Source organism: Salarias fasciatus, chromosome 14, assembly GCF_902148845.1.
Source record: "Salarias fasciatus chromosome 14, fSalaFa1.1, whole genome shotgun sequence".
Lineage (NCBI taxonomy): Eukaryota > Metazoa > Chordata > Actinopteri > Blenniiformes > Blenniidae > Salarias > Salarias fasciatus.
The window spans coordinates 29,345,105-29,365,710 of record NC_043758.1 but is presented as its reverse complement, the minus strand read 5'-3'; the positions used below and the strand labels follow the sequence as shown (position 1 = coordinate 29,365,710).

Here is a 20,606-nt window from a genome sequence, read left to right as displayed (position 1 = left end):
TAAGATAAGATAAGATAAGATAAGATAAGATAAGACAAGATAAGATAAGATAAGATAAGATAATCCTTTATTGATCCCCAGAGGGGAAATTCAGGTATTGCAGCAGTACAGGGCAAAGAACAAGGGCAGTAGCATGCATTGGGTTCAAAGAAAAGAGAAACAAATTACACCTATATTAGGACAATGCAAGGGTGACGTATAATAAACAAACAAAAATGAGAGACAATGACCATCCAGTACCATCATCAAATATTATTATTATTATTATTATTGTTATTGTTATTGTTATTGTTATTGTTATTGTTATTGTTATTGTTATTGTTATCATCAAGAAATCAGAATTAACAAATATTCCGAATAATATTTCTGGCCGACTCCAGTGGAAACGGTCAAAGCGGAACGAATGTTCTACAAACGCTGTTTCAGGCCGGACTTCATTTATGTTGGGAACTCCATGTTTACGCCACAACGTGGATTTTTATACTAGGCTTTATGAATGTTTCTGTCACTGGAACTGATGAAGTGTCTGTGTCAGTAACCCATAATGCCTAAAATGGATATAAAACGTCGCAGCGACGCGTCTGCGAACTCAGACGCTCCGGCTAAAAAAGGGAACTTTACAGAGTTTAACGGGACTGAGTTTAAAGCCATGCTGAAGGAGCCCACCACTGCAATGAAAGGTCTGTGTGACACTGACTTCTCTACTCAGTTTTTTCCCAGTGCAGTAAAACAACAGCCTCTCTTTTTGAACTGTCTTCTACAGGACTGGAGAAGTTCATCTCCACCTCCAAGAGGCTCCCGCGCCCGGGGGTGTACGATGTGGTGGAGGGTTACATTAAAATCTCTGTGGAGTGTGCAGAGATCTTCAAACTGCTGGAGGGAGAGAAACAGGTGGAGAGGGAGGTATGCCGGTGTCACAGCATGTTTACTAATGAATGAAATAATAAAATGCTTTGTTTCTGGTCAGTGTTGACATTAATTAGCCAAGAAAAAGCTAAAGACAGTGGGTTATTTACAATGTTGGGTAAGTTACTTTTAAAAAGTAATTAGTAACTTCTTCAGAAAAGTAACTGAGTTGTAATATATTAAAAGTAACTATTGCAGTACTTCAAAAAACAGGTTTAAATATGTCAAAGAATGTGGATCCCCTCTGAATGAAACATTAAAATGCCTGTTCAGTTATCTATTATAAAGCTGAATACATGATTAATGAAATAAATGGACACTTAATAGAATAAATTACAAACACAAAACACTACATCAATCTAAATTATTCAAATGCCGCTGTGTGATAATGAGACAAGACACCAATCAAAATTGATGTGTAACTGTAGATAGCAATACAGATAGAAAATATTGTTTCATGATTTAATGTTGACATTATTGTCTTGTTCTGTCAGATGTTGCTGATTTTTGAGAGTTTAGAGGCGATTCTTCTGAGGACAGCCAGTGATCTGTCACACTTCAGAGGAGTTGGCAGTGCAATAGTGAAGAAGATCGTCTCCAGCCACATGAAGCTTCTGCAAACCTCTTTTCACGCAGAAAACCACAGGTCTGTAGACATGATCACTGCACAGAGGAATGTGGTGCTTCAGAGCTATTTCAGTCTTCATGTTTTCACTCTTGTGTGCAGGTTTGTCCGTCAGTGCCTCAGTCTGCTGTCTGCCCTGGTGTCCCAGGGTCCAGAAGCTGCCAGAGAGGTTTTCAGTCACCTTCACATCAGTAGAACTTTGTCTGGACTGGCAAAGAGGAAGGACAAGAAGGTTCAGTGCAGGATATTTTTGTATCCGATTCATTTACCAATGTAAGTGGTTGCTTTATTGTTTCTGTCTGCTGTGTTTTAGGGTCGACCTGATGTCCGCCTGGCCTTCATCCAGTTTGTGCTCTCCTTTCTGGTGGCAGGAGATAATGCTACAGTGGGACAAATACTGGAAAGCAGAGGTAATGATGCCTAAAATAGGAAGACATGTTGAATATACATTCACAGACTGTATATTTTGTGCTATCTATGTGTATATCTATTTGTTAAAAGGAATTTGAATTAAAAGTTCAAGCACATGGTTAATGATGTTAAAAGGTTAAATGATGCTTAAAAACAGACTTTGTTTAAAGAGCCCATATTATGCCAAATTAATTAGTATTGAGGTTGTTTAAGGAAACCAACAGAGTAGTTTCAGCCATAACATACTGAGAAACTGCATCGTTTGGCTTAATATTGTTTTCTGTTTGTTCACATGTGGGGAAAAAATCAGCAGCATGGACATTTTGCTGTGTACACCTGGAATATTGCTTTAGTCTATAAAAAGCTAAATTGATCGGCTGAAGAAAAGACCCACGTGGTCCGAAAAAACTGTTTTTGACCATATACAGCTGTTAAAAGTCAGAAAAAAAAAGTTCTCTTTAAAGTTAAAGTCTATTTCATTAAATCATTATCATTCACATGCATTAGGTGGGAGCAGTGAGTCAATGTTGCCTTCTTGTTTTTTTGCTATATGTCCAGCTTCTTTTCAATTTCTACCTACAGACAAAATACTGGATCTCCAGCACTGGAGGGGCTGGAGTTAGCTGTTGAGCTTGTTCTGTTCAGTATTCTCATGTGCAACCCCCACATTGACAATGTTTTTTTTTTCAACGATTTTACTTCTGTCCTGTCCTCATTTACAGGATTCAGTGTGTAAATATCTCAAACAGTACCTTACAAAGACTTTTTGATATCTAGAAAATATCCGAAACAACCAGACAGCTGATGAAATTGTGGCTCTGCAGAAGTTTCTCAGGGAACTGCCAGTCTCTTAAAGTTTAAGTTATTTGTTGTCTTTTTATTTTTTCTATCTTATGCACATAAAATCAAAATTTGGTTGTAAATAGGTTTCACAAAAAAATGCATGCTATACCTATGAGAAAACAAGTATTTGGCTCAAGTGTGTCTAAAAACTCAGTTTCTTCGATGTGTGCTTGAGCTTGATGGCTTACTGTAGAATAATTTACATTTCGTACTCTTCTATCTCTGATGTTTGAATAACATGTTTTTTTGTTTATCAGAACTTCTGCCTGAGATCTTGAGTACAGGCTTGAAGGAGGACAGGATGTCTACTGTTAATCTGATCTTATCTACTCTGAAAAGTCGGGTAAGCGTTCTCCAGTTCTTGCTTTTCACTTTAAATCAGTTTATATGTTTGGTTGTTTCAAGTAGTTTTTTTTCTCTTTTAGGTTGTACTAAACAAAGGCATTAGTAAAACCCAGAAGGTGCGTTTCTTCACTCCTGCTGTTCTGGATAACATTGCATCGCTGTACAAGTGGAACGGGATCGTGGACGTGTCCACCGGCGACAGGGTGGAGGGCGACTCTCAGCTCAGTGGCATTTCTGTAGTTCGGGACTTGACTCACAATTTCCTCCTTGAACTGTGTTGCTCCCGTAAACACGGCATCAGCTTTCACGACGCCAGCTTTGGCACAGCTGGCAGGTGAGTGACTCTCCTCTGAAGTTCACCTTCAGCGTCTCTGGCCAGTTCTCATGCTGACTGACCGATGCTCTCCACTCCCTCACAGAGCTGGAAACATTGTCTTGCTTCAGTTCCTGGTCGGGCTGAAACAGGCGACGGAGGACGAGCTGGTGGCCGAGCTGGTGGTGAACATGCTGAAAGAAAGTCCCGACATCCTGTCCCGATACTTTAAGGAGACGCAGCATTCGTACACGCCACGGCTCAAAAGTGCATGGCAAGACAATGTCAAGTTCCTGAAAAAGGTAAATGTTGATGATATCATGTGTTTTCCTCTGGGCGCTCAGATTTCCTCCCATAGTTTAAAAACACGATTAGTTTCCACTGTTTATTGTGTTTGATTGTCACATAAATAATCAACATAGAAAAAGAAATCGGCTAAGGTTGGAGTATGTCCGCCAATTAACTCCAGTTTTCAGCAGCAGTGGAGTCTCCATCATTGCTCTTTTGTCCACGAAAATGAAACATTTCTTCCAGTTTCTTTTAAAGATATGCAACAACTCCTTGATTTTTTTTCTCAGTTTCAATGTAAATAAGACAGCAGGTCCATTATGGTGTTCATTTTCAATGCACATCTATGCAAATATCTACTGTCTTATGCCACTTTTTCCTCAGTCTCTTTGGTACATTTTTTTGAATCATCCTCATCATTTGCAAAACAGTAAATGCGTTTGTCAATAATTTGTACAAATAGCAAAAACACCATGGATGGACACCATGGAAACAATGATTACCTGTAAAAACGAGTGTCACACTCAGCATCCTTTTTCATCTCTGTGTCAACGAACACATCAGTGCCGTCAGAATAAGTCTGTGTCTCAATGTGTTCAGATAAAACAGTCAAATTACTTTGTCATGGTAATAAAACAGTATATGCTGATGTAAACTATGACTAAAGTTTAGATGATAGTCTTTGTAAATTGTAAGTTACATCTTACTTCCAGGTAAGAGGGAGACTTGACAAGTTTCAAGTGGAACGGGAGCCTTGTACTGTTTTTTCCTGTAATTTGTTGACTGATCACATCATTGCAATATAGAAAGGAAAAGACAGCTCTGCATAGAACAGAGGGAAAATATGAAAATAAAGTGGAGATGTGAACATTAGACAGTCTCTTTCAGGAAAACTGTACATGCAGTGTTGTAGGGATTACATTGCAATCTTCCTACACCTCTGGACCTTACTGTCTGCTGGGCCACAAAGTCTCATCCACATCATGAGGAAATGTACCAACGTGACTGAGAGAAGCCGTTCACTTCATGACTGAAGACCAGGGCTGTCAAATAACGATTGCTGTAGTGTTTCCTTCCATTCTGTTTTGGCATCAAGCTTCAAAGAACACATTATTTCTGAAGCGCTCGGCATGTTTTCATAATTTAACCCTCATGGTGTGTCTTTAGGGCTAAAGCAACTTCACTGCAGTAGTTTGATCAGGGGTATCAAACACATCTCAATTCATAAATATGTTGGAAATTGATGTTTTCACTGAGTTTTTTTCAAATGAATTGGGTTGAACCGGAGCCTTTTGTGTCCTTGTTTTAACCGTTGACCGCTTGGTTTTGAAATCAAAGCTGCTTCTCAGCTCTGTCTCCGTGATGTTAGGATCTCCACCAGTAGTGAAACGGTGGGACTCCTAGTGGACAAACCAGGAACAGCACATATTTTTAAACTAATGTAACCACTGAGATTTTTCATTTGTCATTTTTAGTCTTCACTTCAAGAGTGGGATTCAGCCCTTCTCTCCATGGCCACAAACCGCTATGTTTGAATATTTTTAATTTTTTCCCCCAGATCTATGAGGCCCAGCCAGACATTTCCACCATCTTTCAGGGCCGTGAGACGATCCCTCTGCCTCGCCTGCTGTCCATGATCCTGGTGGTATCTCTTCCTCCAGTCTGTAACAAAGCCTTCTTTTCACATGCCGTCGGTGTGAGTGACTCCAACTCATTGTGTTGCCACCATTTAAAAATGATCTCTATAAAACATTGCTTCAGCTCTTTCTTCTTTTTTTTAAATTCCTACAGCTTGCCAACACAGCAGCGCAGCTTACAACTCTATCCATGATGACTTTCCTCTTGAAAAGAGCCAATAAGAACATCGAGTACCTTCTGGATAAATCTGTGTGGAACAGCTCGGACGTTTACCGGGTTGACATGATGGAGGAGCTGGCGCAGCAGTACAGGGAGACGCTCAGCAAGGTGAGCTCAGAAAGCTTCTGGCATAAATGGATCCTGTCCGGAACAAGTTGTGAGTATGTTTCTCCTGTTGTGCTCCAGATTCTGCCCGACATGACGAGCATCGTTTCAAAGTGGCAGTCGCTCAGCAAGAAGGAAAAAACTACCAGCGAAGAAAAAGGAGCCAAACCCGAGGCGGCGGCTGCGCAGATCGAGCCTGGTGCTGATATTTACAGTACAGGAATCATATGTCCTGGAAAACAAAGTGGGGAAAAATATCAGCTGACTGACTTTATGCACCTTTTTGTCAAACAGGTGCAGAAACGGCAGAGGTCATTTTACTGAAGGCTCTGATCCTGCAGGTCATCTGCCTGTACCAGAAAGTGGTGCCACACCTGGTCAGCCAGTGCAAGTTCGACTTCAGCAAACTCTTGAAAGGTCTTTTTACTTTTGAAGTTTTTTAGAAGGCAGTAAAACATGCATTGGATAATACTTCTGTAGCTTATTTAGATTTTAATGCTCCTCTGCAGGCATCGTATCTGAGAAAGGAATGAGGGAGGAAGTTCCTCCCATGTTGCAGCAGCAGATACTGCAGTTGGCGTTGGATCTTCCTGCCAGCAAGTTCTCCTGGTTCCGCATACAGGTGAACATATTTTTTGGTTTTCAGTAACAGAACACATGGAATGAACTGAGTTTTAAGACTCTCACTCATGCAGTTTTTCCATTTTTGCTATGTTGCTTCATGAACGGCTTTTGTTTCGTCTTGTGTTAAATTTTCATTTCTCAGGGTGGGCCGGAACAAGATCTGTTGTCTGGAGAGAAATCCGTACTTTATTTGCTCCTCAAGATGTTTGTCAGCAGCAGCCACCTGAAAACCTCCACACAGAGGCTCGTTCTCAAGGTAAGAAGCATTTTTCCTCTCACTGTTAAAAAGAAGTAAATGAGGAGCAAGGTTGCATTTAATTGTCCTGAAATCAACTTGATTGGTTTTGAAATCAAAGCTATGTTCTTTTCCATAGCTTAATGCTCTCCCAATCAGTCCCTTGTTGCTCTTTATCCAAATAGAACATGCAAACTCAACACAGAAAGATGTATAAAACCTTTAGCTGATTTGAATGAACTGTATCTCTTTGAAGTTATATTTCTTCAGAGTGCTCTTTATTTATCCAGCTGGTTAACAACTGGTTTTATTCTTTAAGAAAAAGCTAAAGCTTGCTGATATCTTGATGTATTTATGACGTAAATAAAATCATTCTCCTTGAATCCAGGTGCTGAAGGACTCGGGTGTGTTTGAGTACACCTGGACTGAACTGGAGCTGTGGCTCGATCACCTCACCAGACTCCACTCAGACCAGCAGGAGACCATTATTCAGTTCTTGGAAAAGGTACATTTGTCACATTTTTCTTTGATTTTTAGTATTTTTGTGCAGTGGCTGCAACGTTGTTGAGAAAAAAAATGAAACCTAACAATGCAGTTTCGTTCACTTTCTCCAGGTGTTGGTGAAGCTGGTGTGTAATTCCCACACATACACAGATAAAGTTGCCAGCCTGGTCCAGGAAGCAGGTTTAGTTCAAGCTAACCTGAGTAACGCAGAGGGCGACGCTGCCAGTATCGCAGTCTCACACATCGACGGTGGGGATCTCAAGATGAGTTTTATTTCATCAGACAGCGGTTATATGTATCGACCTTGAAATCTTCACCATGTCCCTGCAGATGTCCTGGACATGCTGGATGTTATCATGGAGGGCAACGACGGCGAGATGGAGGACTTCGGGCCGTCTCTGACTGAAGATCTCATCATCCAGACCTTCCCCTTCAGTGTGCTGGTCCCTGCTGCTCTGGAGGCTCGAAACAAGCTGCCAGCAGATAAAGGTGAAGCTCCTGCTGCTGTTGACCTGAGATTTCACAAACCACAGCAGCATTCAGTGCAGTATTTTTTTAAAATCTTAACTTTTGTTTTGCTGTGTAACGGTCCGTGCTCCCCTCCCTCAGGCGTGGTGCACGAATACCTGTGCGCGGTGCTGTCAGATGTGCTGCACTGTCAGAGAGACCCGCTCCCTCTCTGCCTGGCTCTCCTGCAGTACGACAAGGAGCTGGAATCCTCCGAACTCTGCGCCTCTCCTCATCCGTCTGTCGCCCGCCTCCATCGCTACTACACCAAGTGGCTGCCGCAGCAGTGCCGCGAGCAGCTGGTCAGTTCTGAACTCCACAAAGAGACTTACTGAGCAAGAGTGTCACTCACTTGAAACTGAATTATTCAGAGAATGATGGTCCCTCTTTTTCCTTTTTTTTTTCTTCCCAGTTCAAGTCTTCTGAATGCCACTTGGAGGTGCAGACAGCTCCTTCCCAATACACTGCGGTGATGAAAGCTGCTTATATCCAGGGCCCGGGCAGCTTCCTTGAGGAAGGCTTCAGGAAAAATGTAGAAGACGCCTTGACTTCCATGTCAATGGAAGAATTTCCTGTTGCTATAAAGCAGATTTTACTCTACATCAGAGCAACTGTGGAGAGCTTTGGCACGGTAAGCGCACAAGACAGGAATATTCCCTTTAAATAATGAATCAAAAATGTAAATAGTGGTTCTCATCTTTCTGCACAGTTCCCTAAAGATGTAGGCGCTTCATATCTGAGGACGTTAACGGAGATGCTCCAGGATTTGGTGACCAGACTTCAAGGCTTCCAGGAGAGCAAGGAAAGTGCTCCAGCAGCTGAAAGCTCTCCGGAGGAGTCGGACCTCTTTCTGGAATGTAACCAGTCACCTGCTGGAGAAAACAATAAAGAACAGGTCAGGAAAATTGAGATTTTACTGTAAGTATTCTGAAATGAAACTACTTGTTGAGTGTTAAGTGTCATCCTCTTGTTTCAGGTCCTCGTTTCAGCTCTTGGCTCCATCTTTAAGCACCCGTGTTTGGAGCAGTGGTTTCTGGCTCTGGAGCTGTCCTCCTTGCCCGCTCACTCCCTGAAGCCTGTGAGACTGAAGCGTCTGTGCGCTCAGATGAGCGACAGCACCGTGGCCCTGCTGAAGATCGGCGGCCCCACGCTGAGTGAGCTGGGCCGTCTGGACCTCGTGGGAAGCTACATGGCGTCTTTGGAAAGAGCCGCTCTCGGCGAGCTGACAGAGAACAGCTCTCAACCCGCACAGACGCACTCCAGAACTTTCCAGGCGCTCCTGGCCCTTCACAGCTTCATGGACCCCTGCAGTCTGAGGGAGGTGGTGTCGAAGCTGCTGCTTCTTCCCCAGCACAGCCTAATATCCTCCAGCAGGGAGGGGAAACAATCAGAGCTCAGCATTTACGGTCAGGCGGCCCTGCAGATCCTCACCGAGTGCAAATGGACTTCTTCCCAGGAGAACGACACGTTTCTAACACAGGCTCACCTCCACGGCCTGAGCACGCTGCTGCTGTCCTGCTCCAGCCCCGCCCTGGAGGCCTTCCTGCTCCAGACTCTGTCCAGCGAGCCGGCCAGCGCTCAGCTCGTCCACACAGACGTGCTGCTGCACTGTCTGCGTGCAGACGGCGCGGCCGTCAGCTCCCTGCTGCTGCAGCACAGCTCCACTCACCGCCTCCGCTTCGAAGAGTGGTGCTTAAAACCCGCACATATGGAGAAGATATCACAGGAGAAGGAGAACTTCCTCCCACTGATTAATACTTATTTACAGGACGCCGGTAGAGACGACCCAGCCAGACCTAAAGATGGTGGGTCTTACATAAAAGTCTAAAAGTTGTTTTTGTTTTCCAGTATTCAGTTTTTACTGTTGTTATTCTTCAGCGTGCTTATTAACGCCCTCTAACAACAAAACTGACTACATTACCAGATTTCTTCTTGTTTCTTATTTCTTCTGCATGCACTCAGCTCTCCTCGCAGTCTGAAACAAAACTGTCATTTCATAATTCTCTGTCTAATAGATTTTCATGATCTGATTTTTTTGTTGATCACTTGCAAAACAGGCACAGCAGAGAATTCAGCAGCCTTTATTTGAGATCTTAGTCAGGCTCAATTTAGTGAAACATGGGGGTTTTTTTTTTAATGTAACTGTTGAATTATTTTTTATTTTTTTTCTTAGTGCAAGAAGAAGTCTTAAAGGCCTTGAAGAAAGCTCTGCTTGCTTCGTTGTCCCAGTGTGTTCTGGGAGATCTGACCGGGGAATCTGCAGCTCCGTTTGCAGGAGCTCTCTCATCTCTGATCAGACTGGCCTCGAAAGTGAAGGACATCAAGGATTTGATCAGTAATCTCCCCAGTGCTCTTCAAAACACTGACACTTTTGAAAGGTAACCATTTGCATTAACTAGTTGCTAAAAAGGTAATTTATATGGATATTATTGGTCGGGTGTTGTTTTGTCTTTCAGGTGGCAGTTAGTCGATGTAATCAATGAGAAACTTGCCGATTGTCCAGAAGAATCTGAAAAATGGAGGAAATCTGTCGCCACAGCAGCGGTCAAGTGTCTCATCGCCTCTTATAGTCAGTCTAAAGATCAGGCCTCGAGCCCGTCAGACCACGAGCACAGCATCTTGAAAAGACTGCAGCAAATACTTGTGGGTTCACTGTTTTCTTTCATATTGTGTGTTTATGACTTTACTGGGTGCAGTCGGTAATTACTTCTCACTACACAGACGTCTGGAGACATCTCTGCATCTGAATGGAACAGCTTCGTCAAAACTGGGCTGAAGTAGGACTGATCTCAGTGTTCACTCATCTAATCCACAGTGCTTTTTATTTACACAAACACCTTGAAAAATGTTTTTTAAAACTCCAGATATCGCTACCATGATGAGCAGTTCCTGAGCACGTTGAGGAGACTTTTGGACCGGATGTACGCCGGCAGTGACGTTGAGAAGGATCTGATTCCTTTATCCACTGTTCACATGATGACCAGCAGCCACTCGCTGTTCCTGCCCACCATGCTGGACGCCGCCGCCGACTCAGCCAAGAGTCAAGCTAAAGGTAAACAAACGGCGGCCGTCAAACGTTTAGACATGTCGTCTCATCAGTTCAGTTTCAGCAATTTATGCTTTTAATAGTGTGAAACAGTAATCAACATGGAATGATCGCTGAATACACACCACACTTGTGTTTTCATTGCAGAAGAGTTGGTCTCCCTTCTTCTCTCTCTGGTGAAGAAATGCCCCGCCGTCTGCAACATGAATCACTTTGTTATACTCCTGGGAGCTTACGGAGCTTCGCTGTCTGCTGCAGGTACAAGAAAACTCGACTGACATTTCTGGGTTGTTTGCTTCATTTTCTGCAATCTTACCGTTGTTATTTATTTTTACAGATCAGAAACTCTTACTGCTTCTTCAGGAATATGAAAGAAACCAAGTCAGCCTGCTGAAATATCAGTACGTCAATTCGCTCTCATCTTTATTTATCAGGAATTTCTTGCGGCTCTCAAGAGCCTTTGAAGTTTCTCATGCATGAAGGAAACACTGATCGTGAGTTTTGCTTTGCAGATCCTTCATGTGGGGCCCAGCAGCCGTGGAGCACCACAAGACCAGGAAGAGCCTGGGAGCGTCTCTGTGGAAGCAGGCCAGCTCGGACGACGTGTTAGCCCTGCTGAAAACCGACCGGATGCTGCAGACTATCCAAAACTTTCCACAGCAACGTAGAATCTTCCCACAGGTCTGTGTTATCTGGGATATTTTCACTGTGAGGCAGGAATTCTAACCACTACTCCACCATGTGAGCCAGCATGTGTTTTATTTTTTCCTTCAGGAACTTATTCTTTAATGTATGTCGCCCTTTCTTTTAGGACGAAGCAGAGCTGCTGTACAGAAACGATGCAGTGAAGGATCCTGGGACTCTGTATGATCCCTGCTTCCTTCTGCCTCTCTTCAGCGTCATACTGCAGCCAGGTAGAGGTCTCACCTCCTCTAGTCCGTCGCACAGATCCCCGGTCCAGGGCATCAGTGTCTAAAACCTGCCTGTGTGACAGAATGCGTCGTCGACTGCCTGAAGTTCGTGTCCAGCCACGCCCTCGGAGCGACCGTAGCTGCTCTCAGCAGCTACGACCCAAAAGTGAGAGCGGCGGCGTACCATGTGCTGGGCTGCTTCTACCACCACCTGGAGGGCGCTCGCTTCAGGGAGAAGAGACAGGTAGAGTGTGAAGGAGTCGGATGGAGGATATTATGATTCTCCCCTGTGATCCACCTTCTGTGAGACTTTCTGTGTGTGAAACAGCTGCTGTATTTGATGGACATGGTGAAGAATGGCGTTCGACAGCAGAATCAGAGGCTCCCATTTGTTCTGACCACGTACGTCGCCAAAGTGGCTCAGCTGATGCTCAAACCTGGTGTGTATGTTGGAATCTGTGATTGAATTCATTCAGCACTCAGTTGTTACTTAAAGTCCTGAACTTCACTGGGCTGTGACAAGAAAATATGCACATCAGTGCCTATATTGACTAAGTATTACATTAAATTGATGTTTGTTTGTCACACAAATGTAAACTCCCAGCATCTTTCACCTGGAGTTGGCATGATAGTCACTACTAATTTGTCAAAGTCACTTACGAAAACAAGAATCGCTGCATGAATAAAGGCAAGATCTCTCCCCGTTCAGCAGTCATTCGAGGTGAAGCACCATTTGAAAGTTTCTTCGAGAAGTGCAGAAACCAGCGGCTGCAGCGCAGACTGACACCCTGAAAGCTCATTTGTCTTATCTTTCACTGTCTGAAAGAGGAGGAGAGAGATGTGGGCTGTGACTCAGCTGCTCCCTTCCAGGTTTTATCTCAGTGGATCGTATGAGCTGCATGCTTGATTCAGCTCAGGCTTTTCACCAGATGTTGGACCCTGAACAGTTGGGGGTTAAAAACCTTGATCAGCTACCTGCAGTAGAGGCCCGTCAAATGCTGCTGGATGAGAACCAAGGCTTATTTTACACTCTTATATGTTGGAAACTCCTTAACACGTTCTGTTTGCGATTTGTCACGGCCCATTAAAATAGAGAAAAACAAAGATGAAGGTTTGTTAAAAGTTGATCCAAACTCACAAACATTTTTTGTCCTCTTTGATCAGTTCTGTTTTTACAAACAGCACACTCCACTTTTCCACGAGCATCACGAACTTTTCCTTTTTCTTTTTTCCTCAGAGGACCACATGTACGTGGTGTTGAACAGGTTTCTGCTGTCCCATCAGAGTCTGGACTTCAGAAGAGTCCCAGAGTTCTTCAAGTTGTTCTATGGCTTCGATTTGGAGGTAAAGCTTATCAGGCAGCTGCTGAAAACAAGGCTTTTCTGGTTCTGCAAACCATTAATCACGATTGGTGAACCCTCCCCGAGAAAATAAACATCTGTCCAAACAACCTCTCCTTGCATCAACAACATTTAACCTTTGTGTGTTTTTGTGTTTTGCTCGGTTCAGGATTTTTTCCAGATTGATGTTATCTGTTTCTGTGAAAGCGAGTCACCCTTGAGACTACGTCTGTTTTTTTTTTTTTTTTTTTCAAATCCTGCAGCACAAAATGGCACGTGAGTGGATCCTGGGCGTGCTGGAGGAGGGGATAAGCGATGGACACTGCTACGGGCTGTGCAGCCAACAAGGCATCTTTCAGGTGCTTCTGGGCTTCAGCAGCAGCCCCCTCTGCGACGAACACTTTCAGGTAGAAACACAACCGTCTGCATTTACACCAGAGTCATAAAAAACTTAAAATTTAAAAATCACGAACAAATTAATTGAAATTAATCACTGACTCACTGACACAAAACTGCGAAGTATGATTATGAGCATTTGCTTCTTCAGCTCAGTGGAGAATAAAATCTTTTTCCTTCTCAGTGATTAAATCCAGTAAAATGGCAAACCGCTCAACACATATTCAGCTGTGATCTTCATCCAGATCTTTCATCTCTACAAGAACCACAACTTGATTCTCGAGCCATTTCATTCAGTTTTATTGTAGCAGACTGTTGCTTGAGATTAATTGATCTGTTTTACAATCAAGGTCTGGAGCCAAATGACAACATTATAAAGAAAGGTGATGGACAGATACACACGTAGAGGAAATCATAAATAGATCAACAAACAGAGATTTTTTTTTGTTAATTGTTTGACCTTAAATGTGTTATGACAGTATTACACAATAAAACATCTACAACTCCACAGTTGTCCATTTAAAAGTCTGTAACGTGAGTTTTAAAATAATTAGTTGTAAGTTCCTGTGATTTCAGTGACTTTCGAACAGTGTTCCTTCAGAGGGAGCAGAGTACATGAATATTAATTTCACACCCGTTGTCGCCACTGATAAAGTGAACAGTGACCTTCTGTTAGTGGTGTACCGCTTTTAAGTGTTCCGGGTACACTCGGTGTCATGATAAGTATGATATTTTGGATTTTGTTTGATTTCTTAAAGAATTCCACATTGGATTGCTTTAACAGCTGTTGAGAGCCACGGTGTAGAAAAACCATTATTGCAGGTGTATTTTCAAAGTGGAGGTCAGGTATTGTTAGGATCTGACATACAGTCCTGCAAACTGCTGCACTTCACTGCTTCACTAAACTAAATTCAATATTATGAGTTCATTTTGAAAAGTGCCAGTAAAGGGCGTGCTGGGAAAAGAAACAAACCATTTCCCCACAAATGGAACTGAATGAATCAATTCCTCATGTTTCTCTCCACACAGGCACAAATCATTAAAGTGCTGCAGAAAGCTGCCCGTGTGACCAAAGCAGCCTATAACTTAATTCGGCGCTCAAGTCTCCTCACCTGGATGATTCAGGTGGTCGAAAAAAGGTAGGCATGAAAGTGAGATTCAGTTTTTCCACATTATTCTGATATGTTTGAAAGTGTTTTCAGCTGATTTGTGCTGTTTGTGCTCCACAGGAATGTGGACCGGCAGCTGCTCGGTGCCGTCATCCAGCTGCTGCATGTCCTGTGGTTCACGGTCCTCAGCCAGAAGGAGAAGCAAGCAGACAGAGAGAAGTCCTCCTCATCCAGTGAGGAGAACGCTCCCAGCTCAGTTAAATGTCTCTCACTTCCTTTCATCACCGAGTTCCTGAGTGTGGCATCAGCCATCTGCAGACAGCTGAGGTAAGGTGCTCTGCCGCATTGAACCCGTCGATTCTCAGGTTTAGTCTATATGTCTAAGCTGTTGTTCTGCTCCTGTCAGGTCGGGTGTGAAGGCCGCCGACCTCCTCCTGCTTCTGCAGACCGTCAGCTCGGTGCTGAAGCACCGGGAGACGGCGCTCAGCGTGAACCGGCAGGCCGAGCGGCTCAGCCTGGCCCCACAGCCGCTGTCCTGCACCGACACGCTGTCCCTGCTGCTCTGCTGGGCGCAGGCGTCCCGCTGCACGGCGCTCCTCGCACACATACAGGCCCTGTCCGAAAAGCACAAGCTGAAGGAGCTGACGGGTCGGTACCAACCATCATCATCGCTTCATTTCAAAGAAGAAATCAAACGTTTATTCTTTCGAGTTTTGAAAGCAGCAGGATACAGAAAATGAGAAAAACTAGCTTTTAACTGTCTAAGTCCAGCAACTTCTTCAAAATTTAAACAGTTCACCAAATCTACCTGATATTGTGACTCACCAACATGAACAGACCAGACATCAACACTGTGTTGGTTTTCAGAATTATTCATTTTAATAATAATTAATATTCATTTAAATTTTGGATTGTTTTCTCTCTGTGAAAATTTCTGAGCTACACAAAGCAAAGTTAAAGAAAATAGCATGTTTGTTTAAAATGTCATAACTCGAGAAATGAAATATAGGGTAATCTTTATTAATGAGCTTTTATAGGCAATCGTCCTCGTCAGAATGTCTCAAATACATATTTATATGCAGTCTCAGCTTAACTAAAAGCACAATGAAAAAAGTAATTTTTCTGCATTGTTCAATCCAAAATACTTGAACTTCCATACATTTGCAATTTTTTTCCCCAGAAAAACTGAAATTCTTCAAGCCCATTTTGTAATTTAATTTTGGATTTTAAATCGGTCATGACACACCTACAAGACATTTAGACACCACTGAAGCACAAATACATGATTTTGGACTTTGAAACTAAAGTACCTGCAGAAACCGCACAGTGAGAACATGCAGACTCCCCACAGAAAGGCCAACGTCTCCTGTGAGGCTGTGTTTATTGATTAAACAGTATGATTTATACTGTTCATGTCTGCTGTGCTTCTGTGGTTGAAGTTTAGCTGTGCTCATACACAAAGACAGCCTTAACAAACTGACACACTTTTATCAGTTGCAGGTTTCTTTCCTCCATGTGAAGGTTGAAAAATGAGCAAATGGAAAGCTCATCTCTGAGTTTTGTTTCGTTCTGTTTTGTTCATCTTTTTCTCCAGGGACGGGGAAGGACAAGTTCCGAGGCCGAGGCTCGGGATCTCGCACAGCGAAGGAGATCCTGGCAGAAGACTCTGAGATGGAGAAGCAGGAGCAGAGCGCCCTGGCGGACTGTAAACTCCTCCTGGGCGGGATCTTCGCTCACTGGGAGCCGGTGATCCTCCTCTCTGAGCAGAGAGACCAGCTGGTTCCCAGTCAGCTGGCCTGTGATACGGCACACCTGCTCACCAAGTGGTCCCTCAGGTGCCTGGTGGAGCAGACGTACGATGAGAGCAGAGCGAAGGAATTCCTGCACTGGGTGCAGAAGTCAGTGCTGAAACATGGAGAGATCCTGGACGCCGTGTGGCTCGATCCGGGCTGGAAGGCGGACCTCCTTCGGCTCTACCATCGGGTCCTCCAAGCTCAGAGTCCCAGCAGCATTTCAGCTGGAGCAGAGACTCTGCAGATTTTCACCGACATTATGATCTGCTTCCTGGAGACTCGAGGCGGCCTTCCTGAGCTTCATCGTGTCGTCGTGTCAGCCGCACAGCAGCAGTCCACACGAGGTAAGAGCGATCCCCGGCTCGCTCTGTCTCCTCAAACACTAAATGATGTCTCGGAAATCCAGATCCTGTGACAGTAATGGAAGTGTGTGGTGCCAGGAAAAAAATAGTGATTGTCTGAAACCGAATAATATGCACAAGGACAGTTTTGGAATTGCCCAAAAATATTGAAAAAAAAAAAAAAATCCAGATATACTCCAAATTGCACAAATCTTTGCACACATACCAGACCTGATGAAAAAGTTGACATTTGGGGGGAAATATACACGCGAGTGGCAGAATGGCTCAACAGCACCACCTGCAAAAATATTGAAATTTCAGCTTCTTCATCCCATTTCAGCTAGACGACACTCGGTACACAATATCCCAAAACGCACAAAAAAGTCTAAGAGTATACATACTGAAAACTGAACCTGTAGTCGGTTATCTGGAAAATATGGTGGATCTTGGCCCAGATTTCTACAAATCGCCACGAAACAGGAAATGCAGCGTACATAGCCAGATCATGGTTTGATCTTCCTCAAAGTGTACACAATGCATCAAAGTCTGGCTTTGATCACAGCCATGTGACGATAAATACCATCATGGCATGTTAAATGTGCATCTTAACTAGCATATAAAAACGTTCTACACATTTTTTTTTTTTTTTTTTTTTTGCCAGTATATAAATCGTAATAATTGTACAGCCCATTCCCAGTCTGGGCTGGTACACTTTGAGTTCCTCTGAGGGTGGAGAGGGAGAACCGTTTCGGGCGCGTGTCCGCGGCGAGTCCATCCATAAAATTACACTCACTTTCTCGCCTTTGTGTGCGGCAACCGGTTTATTTTCTTTTCTGCGTATGGATCCACAATTTACAGCTGCAAAGCTGGGCTAGGTCAGCTTACACATATTCCATATCCCACACGCCGAGCACGATTCAAACGTTCCAAATGAACACAGTCAAAAGACTGTATGCAGACCCTCTCACAGGCCTGCAGCTCATCACCGTTGAGCTTTTAATATGTCTTCACCCCTCCTGCTCCCCCTGGTGGTTAAATCGTGTAAATGATAAATGCCTCCCACAATAAAAGAAAAGTTTGTTTTTTTTAACAATTTTAATCCTATGAGAAATGTGCATGCCTGATCCTGTTGGCAATGAACTGATAGCTAGAATTCTTAGTCTTTTTATCATGTCTCGAATTTAAATGACAAGAAACTCAAGAAATAAAGCTTTTTGCAAACATATCATTACAATGGCATTTACTCTGTTGCTTACTTGTATCACGAGCTTCTCTGTACAACCAACAACTTTCTTATTGAGGAACTACCAAATATTTAAGGTGAAGCTATTCTGGAAAAAGTAGCAGAAACACTCATTTACTGAACATTTTTTTGCAGCTCTTCAGCTGTAAAATAAAAATAAATCCAAGAGATATAATCATGAAATGGTTAGGAGGAGGAAAATGAGAAAAAAAAAATAAAAACATAGTTTACATGTTTTGTGTAACATCTACATGTTGGAGATGCTCCTCTGCACAGCCACAGCTACACAGCAGCACTTAGTTTGGTCAAAGTGTAAATGAGTTGTAATCCCTTGTTTTGTGTTTTCCAGACGCGGGCTTGTTCCTCTTGTCTTTGTACATCCATGAGATGTGGAGCGAAGCCTCGTCACCAGAAATGTTCCTGTCTCACATCGGTTTGGTGACCAGAATCAAGACCAAAGGGCAGAAATCCTCCCTGGCAGCTGTCAGAGCAATCTGCAGTGATATCAAACAGAAGATTTAAATCTCATACTGAACATTCACTCAGGTTTTGCTACACTGGTGTTAAATTTTGTAAACCTTTGTAAAAACCCTCTTTTGAAATTGTTTTTTTTTTGCACATTGTGTGAAAGATTTTTTTCATACGATCACACGATTTTTTTTAATAAACGTCTACATTTGTAATTGCAAACATGAAGGTTAAGACACAAAAGTGATCTTAAAACAAATAAAAAAACAATAGAAATGTGATTAAGTGGCTTTTTTATTAAAACACTAACATGCACTCTCACACATAAGCTATGGATCTAATGCACACAGCTCAAGTTCATCTGTGACTTGGAATTTAGTCATAATGTCAGTTTTTTTAGAAGCATTATGAGTATGATTTTGAGTTAGTTTGCCTCACCTCAGTTAAAACCACTGGTCAGGCTGTAGCTGCTCTGTGACTTCCTTTGTTTTTGGATCCGTTTGTCCTGTAAAAGTTTTTAAAATGTGTACAGGAAAAATGACGAGGATGCAAAACATCAAACGGACCTTATTTACCTTCTTAAATTTCCATTTAGAGACATAAAATTCAGACTGAAAAAGAGGAGTCCCACAAAGGCTGCCAGAATGATCCAAAATATTATGACAATGGAATCTGAAAGATGAGAAAAAAAAGCATTATTTTTGTGTTAAATGACAGTTTTGTGTTTTACACAAACCACTGTAAAGCACAAACACTTACATCTATTGTACTTCAGCTTGCTCTGATCCACAACCGGAGGATCCACGTAATCGTAGTAATATTCCCACTCAACAGTGCTGGTGGAGTTCTCAGTCACTGACATCTTCTCATTTTTGTACAAAATGTTTTTTACAAAGCTGGTAAATGAGAAATGACAGTCATTCAGTATAAATGCGGAAAGTTAGTCTTTCATTTTTCTAGAAAGCCGAGAATATTATCCTTGATATGCTCACCCACACGAAGGGGATTTCCAGTTCCCGAAGCCTTCAGTTCCCTCCACTGACTGACTGCAGCAGGACACTGGTCCTACCACAGGGACGCACAGAGAACACATTAATGACTGTCAGAGAAAAAGCAACAACATCAAGCACAAGTCAACATTTTGAAAGAAGCTTTTCCAAACATTGTTCCCACTGAGATTAATCCTTTATAGAACATTGACTGAAAGACCACATACTAGAATATCATCTAAAGGCATTTCTGTCCGTAAAGTCAGTATAATACAACAGTATTTCTTTTTTACATGCAATTAAATGTTGAAAAACATCATGCCATATAGTATATGTACGAAAGTATCCTAAATACATTGCATATGTGTGCAAAGCTTCTTTTGTTTTGTTTTGTTTTTTTCTTTTTTAATGAAATATCTCAACAAAGAGAAGGGACTTGACAGAAAAGACATGGCAGCACCTTTCTCAATGTCCAGCATCGTTAATCATCTGTTCTACGACTGTCATCAATACATAACTATTGGTTTGAAAAAAAAAGTGGAAGAAATGCAGAAGTTACATGATACCCTCAGCTGCACTGCATAGAGTGTTTTTGCATGTTTTAAAAATTGCAGCCAAATTTCTTGATTTTTTTTTTTTTTTTTTTTTTTTTGTCCTAGAATTGCATTTGCAAATAAAGTCAGTGATACACACATTGCCGTGCTCTTCAGTAGCACATTTGAAAATCCAGTCATCGTGGAGTGGGATGGTCCAGTAAATATTATATTAACCCTGATGTTGATACCGAAACCAACTTTATCCATCTTCCACGCCGCTTTCTGCACGGTTCAGGGTTGCTGAGGCAGTGGAGCCAGCTAGGCCAAGGCAGGGTACATGGACGGCTTGCAGTGACAAGGTCATGTGTTGGTACACCAGATGGGACTTTCATTGTGGTTAACAAAGATGGTAACAAGTTCTTCTGAGTTTGTATTATAATAACAAAACACTTTTTTTTGTCAACACAGCTAAAATAAAATTAATCATCTTTATTTACAATCCTACTCAGCTGTCCCATCAAATGTTCCTTTAAAATTTGATATATTGGTCAAACCTAGATAGTTTAAGATTATTTATTTTATTTATTATGTTTTAAGCCCTCCGTCTAACGATGATGCGACATGTATATGAGAGAAAGTGTGTTTTACTGACATGAAAAGAAGCCATAACTGTTGCTCAATTGAGCAAAACTGAGATGAAGCAACGTGTTGAATTTTGTATTCTTTTGCTCAGAGAGAGCTCAAAGTAGAGTAAACTTAGAGTAGTAAGTAGAGTTTTGCACAGCACTTTGTGATTTTTACCTGTGAAAAGTGTTCTATAAATTAACTTTACTTTCTTACTTAAATTTTCAGCATCTCGTCATCTTTTAGT

General features: G+C 42.4%; 1 protein-coding gene across 1 annotated transcript; it reads left to right on the top strand.

The window, feature by feature from the left end:
• Positions 1–478: 478 nt before the first annotated feature.
• urb1 (URB1 ribosome biogenesis homolog) lies at positions 479–18,439 on the top strand. The gene is made up of 38 exons (XM_030108141.1): positions 479–680; positions 764–903; positions 1,401–1,552; positions 1,634–1,763; positions 1,845–1,941; positions 3,043–3,128; positions 3,211–3,464; positions 3,550–3,745; positions 5,290–5,427; positions 5,523–5,696; positions 5,775–5,892; positions 5,988–6,110; positions 6,203–6,315; positions 6,460–6,573; positions 6,941–7,057; positions 7,167–7,305; positions 7,387–7,545; positions 7,666–7,865; positions 7,976–8,194; positions 8,273–8,458; positions 8,540–9,368; positions 9,737–9,941; positions 10,020–10,206; positions 10,285–10,340; positions 10,428–10,615; positions 10,757–10,867; positions 10,947–11,010; positions 11,122–11,290; positions 11,421–11,523; positions 11,604–11,764; positions 11,849–11,960; positions 12,758–12,864; positions 13,124–13,267; positions 14,286–14,395; positions 14,486–14,692; positions 14,772–15,013; positions 15,960–16,502; positions 18,092–18,439. The coding sequence occupies exons 1-38, from the start codon at positions 545–547 to the stop codon at positions 18,262–18,264; spliced, it is 6,702 nt and encodes a 2,233-aa protein (XP_029964001.1). The 5' UTR covers positions 479–544; the 3' UTR covers positions 18,265–18,439.
• Positions 18,440–20,606: the final 2,167 nt, after the last annotated feature.